The 15,799-nt window shown below is 34.5% G+C and overlaps 2 protein-coding genes across 2 annotated transcripts in view; one reads left to right on the top strand and one right to left on the bottom strand.

Moving 5' to 3' along the window:
* Positions 1 to 4,395: 4,395 nt before the first annotated feature.
* On the top strand, positions 4,396 to 5,669 carry PMCH (pro-melanin-concentrating hormone). Its single transcript, XM_010281887.1, has 3 exons — positions 4,396 to 4,638; positions 5,130 to 5,331; positions 5,620 to 5,669. Exons 1-3 carry the CDS (start codon positions 4,396 to 4,398, stop codon positions 5,667 to 5,669), a joined length of 495 nt encoding a protein of 164 aa, XP_010280189.1.
* Positions 5,670 to 6,023: 354 nt separating this feature from the next.
* The window catches only part of LOC104616770 (PCNA-interacting partner-like), a gene marked incomplete at its 5' end in the record, with an annotated part of 20,527 nt that continues 10,751 nt past the window's right edge, over positions 6,024 to 15,799 (bottom strand). Inside the window, 2 exons of the mRNA XM_010281888.1 lie at positions 6,024 to 6,358; positions 7,006 to 7,156. Coding sequence (XP_010280190.1) covers positions 6,024 to 6,358; positions 7,006 to 7,156 — 486 coding nt within the window. The remainder of the gene's footprint in view (positions 6,359 to 7,005; positions 7,157 to 15,799) is intronic.

Below are 15,799 nucleotides of genomic sequence, written 5' to 3'. Positions count from 1 at the left end.
ATATAAAATACAGTTTGTTTGATGAGGTACAGTTGACTGAAGAGAAACCAAATAGTCTAAAAAGACATATACAAAGGCCAGGCATTCTGGCAGATGTAGCAAAGACTACTAAAGGCAGACTGAGGTTACTAAAACATAAAAAATTACATAAGGATTTCATCTATACTCTGAAGTCCAAAGCTATTCCTTGGGTTGTGATACCAATAAGCTTCTCTGCTTACAGATTTATCTTTAGTCTTTACCTCTGTTACGTCCTGTGAACTGATCAGAAGTTCTCTCTATTAATAGCACAGGGAATCTACACTTTAACACTTGCTTGTTGGATTAGGGGTGGGAGGTGTTTGGAACTAAAACACTTAGGTAATTAAAACAGTCTATACAATGAGGTGCTAAGGTCACTGAAAGAAAGAGAGTTCACCTTCAAGAGAAAGTTTCAGGCTCTGGGTCCAAAATGAGCAAATATATAAGTAAATATAAGTGATACAACTGATATCAAGGAAGGGGTTGGGTTTTAAGATACAACTCCTAACCTCATTACTTCCTACTGACCAGCTGTAGCCAGCTTCTTGTCAAATATGCTTGCTAGATTCCATTTATATTCTTGTTTGAAGAAAAACAACTGGCTAGCCCAAAACCAGTATAGATAATCCAGGATTCTTCTTCAAGGCTTAATACAGAACTGCAGTTCCTAGGCAAATAAATCCTTTCTGGAATTTTTTTACCTCCATTTGTATCAGTGCTAAACAAAATGCACAAATCAACAATTAATACCACCAGTATATTATTTTTACTCTGTCCAAAATCACAAGAAAAAGGATGAGGGAAAAAAAAAATCAATGCCTAAGAAATTAAAACAGATTGAAGCTAAGTCTCTGACACAATGCACAATATATATTAACTCTATTGCCAAAATTGATCTCTTAATAAAATAATTGCCACAGATTTATTTTTTTCTAATACAAAAAGATCTAATGTATTCAGTTATTTAGCAAGGTAAGAAAAAGCTTTGTTGTTACTCAAAACTACTCAAATGTTTTAAGTGCCCTGGATATACATGTCTCATGCACATAACTCCACGCTTTTACATTCTCTAGGGATAAGACAGACAGTCTGCATTTCCTTCTCTGCTACTAGAGGATCACACAAATGAACAAGCACATTATGAAGTGTTTGGGTTTGGTTTTAAATCAGTCTTCCAAAGTCTCAGTATGTGTGGCTCTTGATTCAAATGACAAACATCGTCTAACTGTGCTCCAAAATAACTGAAATACAGCTGTTTACATAAAATTTACAAGAGCCAAACTGAAAACAACAAACAAACAAGAAACCACTACCTTCTAAAATAAGGAGTAGTATGCTACTGGGCAAATTTACATTGACCAGGTTTTTCTGTGCTATTTTAAGATTCACTAAAATGATTTGTTAAGGTTGATTAAATACTCTGTCTTGCATTGCAAAGTGTTTCAATTATGAAAATAGTAAAATAATAAATATTTGGCTTTATATATGATAATATCTGGTTTATTTATTGTTCAGTCAGTACTAGGCATTAGGCTCAAACACTTGTACATGTAGTTACAAGACCAAATAAAACCATTACAATTGTTTCATAACCCATTCCTAGAAGGATTCAAAATTAGTATGAGAAATTCCAGGCACATTATCACCTAGATTTTATTTACTCATATATACCACATCAGATTTCAAATGTTAAGAGTTCGTATTTCATTGTAACAACACACAATGTGGAACGAAGAAGAGTTTCTCAAAATAATTGTTACTGCTCTGTAATCAGTATTAGGTTATTATTGGCTATAAAAATAAAAGGTCAATTTGATAAACAATGAAAAAACATAGAAGCTAGTATATTAAACCATTTTACATTTTTACTGAAAGTTTCAAGCTGAAAAGGAAAAAAATGCAGACATCAGAGTGTTAGGATTCCCAAAGGCAGTATGAAGAGATATACATACTGCATTGCAAACCTGCCAGTGTACTGTTATCTACTGCTCTAAACAGGCAGAAAAGTCAATGAATTTATAGACATATGCTATTGATTTCTTTGCCGTCTAATCAGGAGGTTCTAATTATCAGTAGAACCTCCTCAGGTCTTCAACAATCCTTAAAAATTAACAGCCATTTCAAAAAGCACTTAAGGATACTGTGGGGGGAGTACCATAACTTTGCCCTGATCTTATATCCTTCCACAGACATCAGCTTAAGAGACACAGTAGACAACTAAATAGACACTATAGATGGACTTTGCAATTGATCCAGGTAACTGTGATTTGTATTAAATGAAAGAGAAGCATTTGAAAGCAAGCCATGTGTAATATATGCTGCATACCTGTGGGTACTATAGCTTCAGATAAGCAGAAGCTCTTGCCACATACACAATTATGGGGTGAATAGCTTGTTCAAACATAGAGAGAGAACGGTTTTCTGCCAATGGCACGCCTCCTGTTCTGCTTAGGCTGAGCTAAGTGAGAAGTACCATTACAGAGCATACATGGCCTTTGCTTCATTAATTGAACAAAACTGTACAAATACTGAACGTGAAGGAAAAATACAAATTAGCAAAGGGAGGTTGGATGAGAAGTATAAAACCATATATAACTGGCTTTCAAATTTGTCTCCTCCGTAGCCAGGCAATTAAAGTCAAAGAAAAGAAACCACTTCAATTGCCCAGAGGCAAGTACAGGATTCTACAGCAAGGAAACAAAAAGAATGAGAAGCAACAATTCTTTTTGTCAGAGATGCTTTGCACAGAAAGGATTAAATGCACTTTCCTCATTTGGGGAAAAGTGGGTATATCTAAAATGTCTCTTAGTCAAAATCTGCTTAGTCCTGCAGGGCATATTTTCCCATGAAATGTCTTACCAAGAAGTTACTTTGGCAAGGCAGTCTGCTTTTCCAGGAAGTTTAGCAGTGAACAGTGATTAAAAATACCACAGTTCCAACAATGCTGGTCAGTTATTCTACATAACATCCCCAGTCTGTGGATTAGTGTTGTACCATTGCATGTTTTCATCAGGAATCATTATTATTCTTTCTGTACTTCCCTAAGAGTATGCAACATCTCCCAGCAGAACTCATATTTCCTCCTTGGACTTCTTGTAACATAAAGACAAAATGTATACTTGCTATCTGTGGCTACCATTGATGTGTTGCAGACTTGTCTAGACTATTAAATACCTATCTTACTTTCTTGTTCACTATCCCATTAGTGGTAGGTACCAGTGAAGACCACTAGAAAAAGAGAACCACTGTTATCAAATCACTTTTGCTAATAAATTTTGTTCCTAGTGTATGACAGTACAGAGAAGCAGCAGGAAAAGCAAAATGGAGAATGAGGGAGGAGAACAGAGGGAACGGGTATTCTTTCTGCTTAGTCAGTTTCTTGGCCACTTTCCTAGTGATTTGCCTCCACTAGGAGGATGTTTGTTCCCTGCACTAACCTAAAGGTTAAAACAAACATGAATTTAACAGATGGGAACCAGCTAAGATGCACACAGCCACTGAACAGGTAGTTTGTATCACAGACATTAAGAGACTAGCTAAATTTGAGCTGTCCCCATTTGCTTTCTAGATAAGGTAAGCAAAAATACGTTATGTAGAAACTCCTGCATTTCCTTCCCCAGGGTAACAGGTAGACTTCAGTTTTTCATTTGAAAAGTCTTTGAAGCTTACTTTTCTTTCTACATTCTTAGCAAGTATATCTAACTATATTATATTTGTATCTGGGAAAGGTCCATTTTCAGAACAAAAATGCAGACAAATATAATTACTTAGGTATTAACAAAGATTTCTAGACATAAGCTCTGAATAATGTAACCTGACATAACGGACATCGAAATATTAATAAATGATTTCAGCTCTAACACAGTAGCAGTCTAAGTTATTGTCAAATGTCAAGCTTTTCAACTCTTTAGTGAATCAGTTTTGATAAAAAACTATGATAGATCACACCTTTACAACAGTCCCTGCTTTCTTATGTAGATTAGTTTCTTTTCTTAGATTGCTTTAACTGGAGGTAAGGCTTTATAAACAACACAAATGGACATCAGTTTTTCTGTGAACTCCGTTATACTGATCCATCAAAAGGAACAAATATGTGCTGTTCTAAAAACATACAAAGAAATAAGTTATCCATGTTAAAGAAATGTTTAAGTAGTTCTAAACAACAGATGGGATTAAATGGATTATACAAAAGGTTACTCCTTAATATGAGTCATTTTAAAATGAGTGAATTCATCAGCCATTGAAGTAGTTTCCATTCAATCTGTAAAGTATATAAAGTGGACACAGATGGAGAACGTATTAATTTACAACTGAAAAAGCTTGCTCAAAATTTGACAACTGCTTAACTTCTATGCAAGTGTTAAGTAACTAAGAATGTGTATCTCATCATACATGTTAATTCTCTCTCTTTTTTCTCAAGGTTTGCTACCCTCAGTTTCAAAATCTCTGCAAAAGGTAGAAGATGACGATATGTTGCTAACCACATTAAAGACAGGAAAAACTCTTCGAAATGGAGATAGAACTGCAAACAGAGGAGCAATACCTTTGCTGAAGCATTATAAGACTGAGGACAGCAGTGTTTTGGATGAAGACGATGACAGAAACGTGAAGTTTTTGGTGAGTTTTCAGTTTTACATTTTGGCTTAATTGTAAAATGGATATTCTCTTTACAGCCCTTTAGAAAACAAGTACAATAATTTAAAGCAATAACCTGGTGAATATACAAAAATATCAGTTTAGCATACCATAGTAAAGAATAAATTTTCAACTGTAACTATCTAATTCCAAGATTTTAAATCTGTAAGCTTGGACAGTTGAATAACAGAAATCCAATTTTTACAGAACTATATGTAGCTAAAACATGTGGGGGAAAAAAACCTATATTGATGTTTGATTAAGTATGTCCTGCAGTAACAGGTTTTTAACCTCACCAAATATAAGACTAGTTATTTTATCATGTTCTTTAGCATAAAACCATTTCAGCCAAAGATGTAATGCAGGTTATTACTTTTAAAATATCATCTTGAAAGATAAAATACTTGCACTGCTGAGCAAGTGAACACAACTAACTTTAAATAAACTGCTATTCTTGTTTTCCCTTAAAACAGGACACAGGTTTCAGACATGATTTCTTAAATCATGTTATGCCAATCAACTTAGATAGAAAGCAACTACTTTATCTTGCACTGAAAGGAGCCATTGCTTTTCCAGCTGGCACTGAAATTCAAAATATTGAATCAATACAGGAAAGAGAGACTTCAGATGAAGAAAGTACAGTTAAGGTCCCTATAGGAAGACGGGATTTTGACAGTAAGTATATTTTCATTTTTACAGAAAAATTTCATTCTGGTAAAGTATAATGCAATGTGTATACAGGAATTTGATAAAGGTTCATTTAGAAACTCCACGTCATGTTTGGGATTTTCCACATCATGTTTGGGATTTCCTAAGGCTGATGAAATCTTGTGTTTCCAGTTTACATCTATTGTGATCTAGTGCACAGGGGAGGAAGTATTTGTTAAATTAATATTTCCAGAGTCCATAAAGAATTCTAGTTCTTTGATGACTTAAACTTTCAGATTTTTTTTTTTCCTGTAGTGCTCAGGTGTATGCTGGGAAGAGTCTATCGACCTTGTTGGCAAGTCTGAAAACTAATGAACTACACCACTTTGAAGACTAAACATTTTATTATGTAATGTGATTTGAAGTAACTGTGTTATAGTGTGGCTATACATATGCATCGAAAAATACTTTCCCATCGCATTGTAAAGGGAAACATAATTCATTACCAAAAAGAACATAGCTGTAATTACTAACAATGTATTGTTATCAAAAAATAAAAGACTTCTGCATAATCTAGACTTGTATTTGTCTAATATTAGACACAAGCTACTTCCACGTATTTAAGTATGAAAGGAAGGAATTAATGAATTTAACCCTTTTCTTGAAAAATTTTACAACTTCTGAACCAGTCAATGTACCACACATGCCAAAACAAAAACTTACAGACGAAAAAAGTGAGTTAATTTTGCCTGGCCAGCAATCAACTTATTCTTGCTTGCAGTTTTGCCATGTTTTCTTTTTCCACCAGTTTTGCTGTCCAGTTCCTTCTGAGGGTTGCTTAAAGTCTTAGGTCTTTTAGCATTTTTTTGCAAAGATAGTTCACTTTCCTTATCACAGACTACTTTGTCATTATTCAGATCCATCTGTTCATTCTTGGAGTTCTTATTTCTTGGCTGACAACTCGGCTTTCCCATTTCTGTGTAACTTCTAGTCTGGTGAACATTTTCAGAAATAGTTCCAAGCACTGGTACATCAAGACATGAATTCTTACCTTCTGTCATGTAAGAATATCAAAAAACACATGTGAAGAAACAAAAAGTTACCTGGGATTATTCATCTCTTTTCTATCAGAGGATGGTCATGTGATTTTTTTAATCAAAAGTAGTGCTTTATCAGTAAAACAAAACTATGCTGGTCATTGCCGTTACACTTGTTATGTATTCATAAGAGTACTGCCAGTTTAAAATGACATTGCACAAACACATGGAATAAAGTTATAAATCCACTTTCTTAAGTTAGTTGTTAAGATATTGAAAAAGATGCTTAAAGGAACTAGAAATTATATATATGATATGGTTTATATTGGAGTAAAACAAATTTTTCCCTTTCTTGAATGGCAAAAAATACAAGTTTCACTTAGCTTACCTTTGTAAAATAAGAAGATTACATAATATATGTAAAAAGTATTAACTTTTTAACCTCAAGATAGCATCAATACATACTTTTCAAACAGATTTATATTTCCAAAGCATTAACATTACAATTTGAATGCAAAAGACATTTAACTGATTATAGCATACACAGAGGAATGAGACGTCTTTTTTTCTTGATAACACATTTATACTTGAGTTTTACTAAAGCCTTGTTTGATAATATCTGAAATATCAGCTATCACATGTATGCAATCCTACTACAGCTTACCTGTGACATATCCAGCTTTTAAATGTTGCTTTGGTGCAGGATGTATGTAGGTTGGAATTTGGCTACTGCTGAGGAAATGCTGACCCTTTATTTCACTCAACTCATTTTTATATGTACATGCAAACTGAGATTTGATTGAAGATTGCTTCATCTGCAAATAGCAATCTGGTATTAGCTTTAATTATTTACAAAAGTTAAACACTTGCAAGATTAGTAAAATAATAAACTTCCCCATTATTCTGTCTTATAAGCTTTTAGATCACAAAATACCAGAAAAATGAGTATGCTCATATAAAAAAATATTCATGATGTAGTCATTTATGAAGTATAAAGGCTTTTACGGCTACTAATAAATTATTCTATTAAAGTCCTAAAATAATTTTAAAATCTTTTTTCATCTCTTTCAGAAAGTTACACATTAACTTTTAAAACTTCAACCTAAGTTTTTCTGTAAAAGTTAGCCCCGTCCTTTGATAAACTGCAGACTCTATCGTTCTGGGTAGTGTCATAGCTATTACAGTCAATTATCATACTTCTACAGGTCATCCTGTCAGAGATGTCAGTTCGTAAGTGCCAAGTACAGGATGAGTCTCACCACTGAATTTATATATAGAGCAAAGCATAATAGCAACACTGAAAAGGAATGATAGATAATATAAACTAACCTTCAATATGCTTATACCTAAAACTGGACTATAAAGTATTATTTCAGATCTTTCTTTGGCATACCCATGTAGTGTAAGTTGCCAGAAATATACAGTATTGAAGAACACTATTATATCTGTCTCTGCATGTTCATCTCCACCTCCTAGTCTTGGAAGCAGGGAACCCAGTCTCATAACACTGGTAAATAAAAATATTTGGTTCAACTACAAAAAAATTAAATAAAATTTTTCAATATATTCAATTTATACATATTTAATGGAATCAGTGGTCACAGGTCAAAGTTCCTCAGTTTACGCTTAAGTTACAGCTTCACATAAGCTTAGAATTTCAGGGTCAAACTTTGTACTTTCTGGCCAATTTATCACAGATGCTATAGACTCTGAATGACAAATTCTGCCCTTGCTTCCATTTCAAAGTCTACTGGGTTATACAAAAGATGCTGAAAGGTATAGTACGGAAGAGATAAATACAATATATTAGGATTTTTAGCTAATAATTCTATTAGAACAGCACAGGTGAATTCAAATAAATATGAGCTGAACAGGTGCTACAGAACAAATATCTGGGAAAAGAAGCAAGAAACATTGTCACAAAATAAATGTTGCTATATAGAGATAACAAGAATGATTTGTTGAATAAGAGATTTACAGCCACTTTTCTGATTAAAAAGTTTGCATTATGCAAGTCTACCTCTCTTCCTAACACAAGCATGTTTAAATCTTATAGTTCAAGTTTGACCCTTATAAATACATTTTTCTTCCAACTCAAAATCTCAGATTTAGACAGAAGGAAAGAATACATTCCCAGAAGCCTCCTTTCACCTGGGCCTTCATCCACAAAACTCAGTCACAATTTATGCTACTGTCATCAGATACTGTTTTCATCTATATAAGCTAACAGACTCTAGCTTTTTATCACTGAGATGCAACTTAAGTTTATCTTTCACGATACTGCCGCTGGCCAGGTGAACGCACCTACAGTCCTTTTGGAAAAAAATATACTACTTCTTTAGAGAAATATTGTTTTTCTCTTTCTGACTTAGTATGTCTCTACATGTATAGTTTTACTTTAAACTCAGTATTCCCTTCAAGAGTTAAAAAGACCCAATTTTTCCACTTGTCCATCACTCCCAACTGCAATTTCTCTCTATCACATAACAGCCTGAGAAAGAAAGGCAGATTTAACAGGGAGAACTAGCCAGCCCGACTCTCAACAATTCTAACTTTTTTTAAGTGTTAACCTACTCTGTACTTAAAACACTTACCATAAGGCAAAACTATATACACAGACTTTTACAAGGTTTCGTGTGGTTCAAGTTTATGTCTTAGCTCAGAGTCATTAAGCGCAAGTCATTAACTTTATACTCTTTTCAGAAAGTGTTCAGAGAAGCTATACACAGAATAAGCTTAGGAATTTGAAATAGTTAAAAATGCAACTCCAATCTAGTTTAAACTTAATCAACATTCTATTGTACAATTACAGTATTTAGAATATAAGGGGCTTACATTTTCTTTAAGCTTCAGGCTACTGTAATATTAATTAAAAACATTTCCTGTATTTGCTATGTTTCTTAAACACTTCATCTTAATCCTTTAAAATTCCCTCAATTCTTAATTATTGCTCAGCAAATGACACACATCAAAAATTATGCAACAATAACTTGGACAGAGTTCTATCACATACTCATATTGCAAGAGGCAAATAAGATACAATTTGTACTGAGTTGATGAAGATAAAATAAACACTGCATGAAGAACATCAAACTTGAGCAAGAAAGCCTGATAGTTACCATTCTATAACCAACAATAAATCCAGTTATTTTTTGGGACATCGTGGTTTCTTTTTACCACCCTCATCCAACACTTCACTAATTCAGTTTGCAGGGATTAGAATAGGTGGAGTCAAAGGACAGAATTCAAGCTCAAATATTGAAAAACTTGCAGCACAAAACCATCTGTCTGTTTCAGCTTCACTGAAGCTTGAAATATGCCTCAAAACTTCACTCTGTATTGCATCACATACCATTTATTAATTTGCAAACAGTATACAAAGCTCTACCAAATGTGACTGTTTCAGCTGATGATTTATATATACACCTTGATTACTACTAGCAAGAGTGCAAGACTAAATTTGTTGAAGCAAAGTTCCCAACTAGTCTAGGAATGTATATTCACTAGTAAAAACAACTGTATTACACTGAGTGAGGTAGCAATAAGTAAATTTTAATAGCCTGAAGGCAGAACAAAAAGAGCACAAGTCTAGCACTGAATTAAGAAGTAGAGCTTTACTGAAATCTTTATTAAAAAGAGCGCAACATAAAACTTGATTGAAGCATATATAATGAAGCCTGTCAACATCTTGAAATGGCTCTTAGAAATTACAGTTTTTACATTAAATTCCCTGAAAGCCACTGCTTTGGAGGGCACCATCCCAATGACCCACAGCTCTGGGAGAGCAAAAAGATGTTGGGAGCTCAATTTCCTAATCAAGTAGTTGCACACAACTGGCATGTAATGAACTCAGACTTACTATCCTCTCATCTCTTCACAAGTAAGAGGAATGCTGCTGTCATCCCTACACAAAGAAGGAAAATTTGCTCCATTTGAGAAAAAAGGGTTTGCTGATTCCACTGTTCTGCTGGAAGAAAGTATGATAAAAATTAAGACAGTGTTTCAGCACATCTAGGTCAATTAGCAGTCCTATTGAGTAGATAAAGCACGACATTTTCCCCACCTTGATTTCTATATCTAGGGAAGTTTCAGTTGTTCAAGTTGTCAATATAAAACATTCACTTTTATATGAAATATTAATGGTGCATGCTCTATTTATTTCTAAAAGTTAGTTGATAATCTATTCCAGATCTCCTTCCAGCATCTGCATACAGACAGTACTGCCAACATCTAGTCAGTAAGAAAGTCGAGATTTGGTTTTTATACACTGGAATGGCATAATAGAATTTGAAAACCTACATCAGTAACAACAAACACATGTTTTTATTTTCTAGCCAAACAATTAGAGTACTATTTGGAAGAGGAAAAGAGATAAAAAGAAAATGTCTTTTCTCCATCCTTACCCTTTTCCTTTTAGGGGGAAAAAAAAAATATTAAAAGGTAAGTTGAAAGAGAAAGGGAGTGCAAAGGGAAAAGTAACAAAACAATAAATGGTAAGTATCATTGCCAAACCAAGGCATCATGTTATTCAAACATGGAAAACGTTCTGAGTATGTCAGGTAATAGCAAGCTTTTATTGTACTGAAACTATCAAATTTTTTTAGCATGACATTATACCAGCTTTTTGCTATCCCAAATCAACCCACTACTGTTTTGAGAACATTTAGCCTTAAATTACCTTATTACTGGGTTTTGAAAGTACTCAAAACTCACAGCTACGGATCCTAGAAAAGTAGTTTAGGAGTCTTGTTAAAAGAAAAATGGTATTTTCTACACAAGTGTGGTTTATCAACTGACACTAAAGTCTTTCTTCTGATTTTGTGCTGAACATAACTTTTTTCTCCCCTCCCCCCCCTTCTCTAGATGCTGATTTTTAGCATACTCCATACAGATTGAAACTACTAGTCAGCTTAATGCTCACCATAAATATATTCTACTTAGAAATAAATATTTCTTGCTAAAATAGATGAGACTACTACCTGAGGAATATTGTTTTCTCTATTACTATGAATTTTCTGCTCACAGTTATAGTGGACATACAGAAAACTCTTGATAACTTCCTGTTGATAGTTTTCCAGGTCAGTTTATTTGTACTGGAATCACAAATAAGCAAAACAATTCTCACAAGTAACAGCATTTAGAGAACTAAGCAATGAAAAATAACAGCAGCACATGAAGCTAGATTTTTAGTCATTTCATACAGACAAGTCACATGAGAAAGGCAGACTGGGATTTTTTGCTTCGTGAAGCTTTTTCCTTGGATGGATTTCTATACACAGTAAAATTACAATGAACTTCAAGCATGCCAACATTTGTTAGAGTTCTTAAGCCACAAATTCTTTTTAAAACTAAAACTACAGTTATGTTCCCAACTGGAGGGAAATAGTGCCTCATATAGGAAAGGTTGTCTCCAGTTACATTCAGAAAAAAACATGCCAAACTACTGAAATTCCTTGCAGCTGTTTCAGGGTAAATGTGTTAACAATGCAGCAGGATTTCTAAAACAGTGTATCAAAAGGCTAAAACAATCTTAAGTTTACACAAAAAGATCTCTTACTCTCTCATATATTGCATGCTCACAGCCTAATAGCTTTGGTTCATTCCTTCTTAACTCCTGAAGTTCTCAGTTTCACCCAGTCCCACTAGTTCAGGCACAGTTTTTTTTACCTACAGCTTGAAAGTCCAACTAATCTTTTCTGGTGCAGAAGAAAGATGAAAATCTTACTATGACATATTTTTGTTGTCTTAAGTTGCTCTTTAACCTACACAAAGCAGGTGATTTTAACAGTCCTTCCATTCCCCACTCACCAATAAGCAAGACTTGCATAACCCCATTGAAATCAACAAATTTAGTCAAACAATAGGGTATTGAACCATTTCAGATAAATGGAAGTATGATTCAAAGAAGCAGATGTAAGGTTGGATGAATCCTTTTTAGATAAAATACCTCTCTCCTGTCCAGTTAAACTTTCTACATATTTTTATAAAGCAGAAAGGAGCGATAAGGACAACTGACAACAAGAGGCATAACTCAATAGATGTTCTATAGGTCTTTCTGAATTAAAGACTCCTTCCGCAAAATACCATTCACCAGAAGACACTCTGCTTAAACAATAGCTAACAAACTTGAAACTCTTGTCTCTCAAAGGAAGATTGAGTTTCTTATTATTACTCTTAACTTCTTCTGGTAGAGGGAATGAAAAAATGCAACATGCTAGTTCCCTAGACTTCTTTCTCCTCAACAAATAAAAGAGCGACAGCTTTGCCTCCTAACAAACACCATTATAGTTAGGTGATCTTTCCGCATCTCTCCCAGTATTTAATGGGGATTGAAAGACAAAAATATTTCTTTGTCTTTCACTGTTGCCAGGAATTTGTTTCAGCACACTGCAAATGCCCACAGATTTGTTTTCTTTTTAAACACCAGTTCAAAGCTACCTGTTTACTTTATCCACTTTCCACATTTTTAGACACTAAATACATATGCATGATGTTGTGCACTAAGCCTAAATATTATCAATCTGTACTCCTCCACATAATTCTGCAGAAGTTGTGAGATCAGTTCCTCTTAAAGAAGGAAAGGGCATGACACCTCGCCCACCCCACTCCCCCCCCCCCCCCCTTTTTTTTGTTTTTTGAGAGAGAGAAGTGTTTCTCCTTTCACTTACTAGATTTTTCTAAATTTCTTTATTCAACACATGCATCTTGATGGGACTCGGCAAACCACCAAATTAATCATCACTACTGTGTTTTGATTCCCCTCTCAAATATCATGGAAAAGGATACTTTTATGGGACAAGTTCAAATGAGAGATCACAAATTTGTACTCTAGACTAACTATCTAACAACTTATCAGAGGCAGCATGGTAACAAGACCCTTAGGACCATTTTATGGAATTAATGCTACCATCACACATGCTACATAAGAGGTTTCTCAGAAGAATCATTGACGTTGAGGAGAAACATCATGTTGTTATTGTCTTATTCAAAAAATATATGTATGGTATCTCTTCTGAGTCGATTGTTAAAATGAGTACATTATGCATAACAGTTTACAACTGTGAATTTTACAAGCAACCTGTACACATTTCAAGATGGTTGTATGAAGTAATAATGAAGACTGATATTTAGCGTAGGAAGGTGATAAATATTACTACAGCACTTGAAATCTATGGTCATGGACAAGGAATTCATTGTGCTATGTGCTGCACAGTAAAGACAGAATAAAATTTATTTCTATCAAGAGACATTACAGTCCAAGACAAGAAATGTATGGATTCATAAAGAAAGGAACTGAAATTAGTCATTGTAATGGGCATCCACCTCAACACAAAACACTGCTAAGGTTTGGGGAGAGGTTGATTTAAAGGTACTGAACAAGGTTTTAAAAGAGGATGGGTTCTGCAGATACCTATAGGAAATCTCTTCAGCCATAAGAAACTGTATAAAACAAACAGCTGAAGGAGCTAGTCTGAAAAGTAACAAATGAACAATGAAGATCGGTATCGCAGGCTGAATGTAAGCAAGGATAGATATCTCAAAGCAGCAAATCAGAAATAATCAATGGGTTGGGATAGGTTAAAACAAGTAGCTTGTATCTACAACTTAAAGGAACAGACTGAGATACAAACAGAAGAATGGCATCCAGCATCTAATCAATCCAATAACTTTTTGTACAGCAATCTCAGTGAAGAAAGACAGGCCAAAGCTGCAACTATCAAGTCCAAATAAAATACACAGCAGCACATCAAAAAGCAAAATGAACCTGTAATAAATTATAGGTAGGTGGATATATGGATAGAGAAGAATATAATCCACAGGTGTTATGGAGTGGAAAAAGTAATAGGTAGGGGACAGTCCTCAATGTTAAATATACAGGAAAGACAGACATACTATCTTAAGATCAACAGCTGGGTATTCACAGGATTGAATAGAAGTAATAAAAGATGTCAGTTTTGACAGAAGGGACATTTAGGTCAGATGTATATCTGAACTCTAAATATAAAGATGATAGCTGAACTTCTGTTTGTAGATGTATTCATCCACAAAGAAGGTACAGAAAGAGAAGGAAGGGAAAGACAGGGCCCTATAACATCTTCACAGAAAAAGGAAGAAAAGGAAGGAGTAGAAACATGTGAAAAACTCTTTAGAAGTTGTTAGAAAGGTAGAATGAAAACCAGAAAAAGACAAATTGAAAGATTAACATTTCAAGAAAGCAGGATTTTATGCTAGAGGATGGAGATCAAAGATGAATTGCAGAGAACTGAGTTTTAGTGAGAAAAGTCATTAGCTTTTGGCAACAGCAATTTTAGTTGACTAGGAGGTGAAGCAAGGCTAAAGTGAACATAGGAATACCAGAAGAGGAATATCAGAAGAGTAATGCCAGACTTCACAAACATATTGTGTAGTTTAGTTCACAGAACCACAGAATCATTAAGGTTGGAAAAGACCTTTAAGATCAAGTCCAACCATTAACCCAACACCACCAAGCCCAGTAAACCATGTCCTGAAGTGCCACATCTATACGTTTTTTGAACGCTTCCAGTGGTGGTGACTCCACCACCTCCCTGGGCAGCCTGTTCCAATGCTTGACCACTCTCTCTGTATAGAAAATTTTCCTAATATCTAGTCTAGTTGGCACTGTTTGGCTGATACACAGAAGAGAATTGCAAACAATGTGAAACACTCAGACATCTTATCTTGAGTAGGAGGACTCTATGCAGATACATAACTGAGGAACATTTATAATCTGAGCTGCATGATTTTTATTTTCACTTTTTTAAAGGGAAAAAACATCTTGAGATATATGGCCTCAGTTCCATGCTGTACTTTGTCTCTCTGGCACAATAGGATACTCTGGAAGAAAGCTGTAAAGAAAACTGATTCTGATTACTAGAGGTGGTTTAGCAGCCTCAGTGTTGCTTTAAGATATGAGTCATATAGCTCCAAGCAGCCATTAAGTTTATCATGTTAATCACATGTTACCATTCACATTGCTAATGTAGGGGAAGAGAGTCCACCACCACAGATATAATCTACAAAAGATAACACTACAAGCAAGATTTACAGTCTTCCAAGATGCCAAAGAAAGTTTAGAGGTGTGAACCACAGACTTTAGAACTGTTGCTTGTTCTCTTTGAATTTTGGTTTTCATAAGACAAAAGGTGATTTGTATTTCAATATAGTAATTTTGAATTATATTAGGCACCTGTTGAGCATCAAATTCAGCTCTAGAAGTTGACTGAAAAGATCTCAAAAATGATTGGCTAAAAACATTAGGTGTTTCATTCCATTTTGCTACAGGTACATTCTATTTCATCAGTCATGGTGAAGCAAGGCTAGGACAAGAGTCCCACAGAAAAAGTCAGATTCTTGTATTGTATTAACAAGAATCATAAGAGTTCACAGAATCCTTATTAGTCAGGCACTACAAAAGCAGCACAGGAGTGTCATGATGA

Source organism: Phaethon lepturus, unplaced genomic scaffold (genome assembly GCF_000687285.1).
Source record: "Phaethon lepturus isolate BGI_N335 unplaced genomic scaffold, ASM68728v1 scaffold12702, whole genome shotgun sequence".
NCBI lineage: Eukaryota > Metazoa > Chordata > Aves > Phaethontiformes > Phaethontidae > Phaethon > Phaethon lepturus.
The sequence above is the reverse complement of the archived record's forward strand: the minus strand, read 5'-3'. Positions and strand labels throughout refer to the sequence as shown.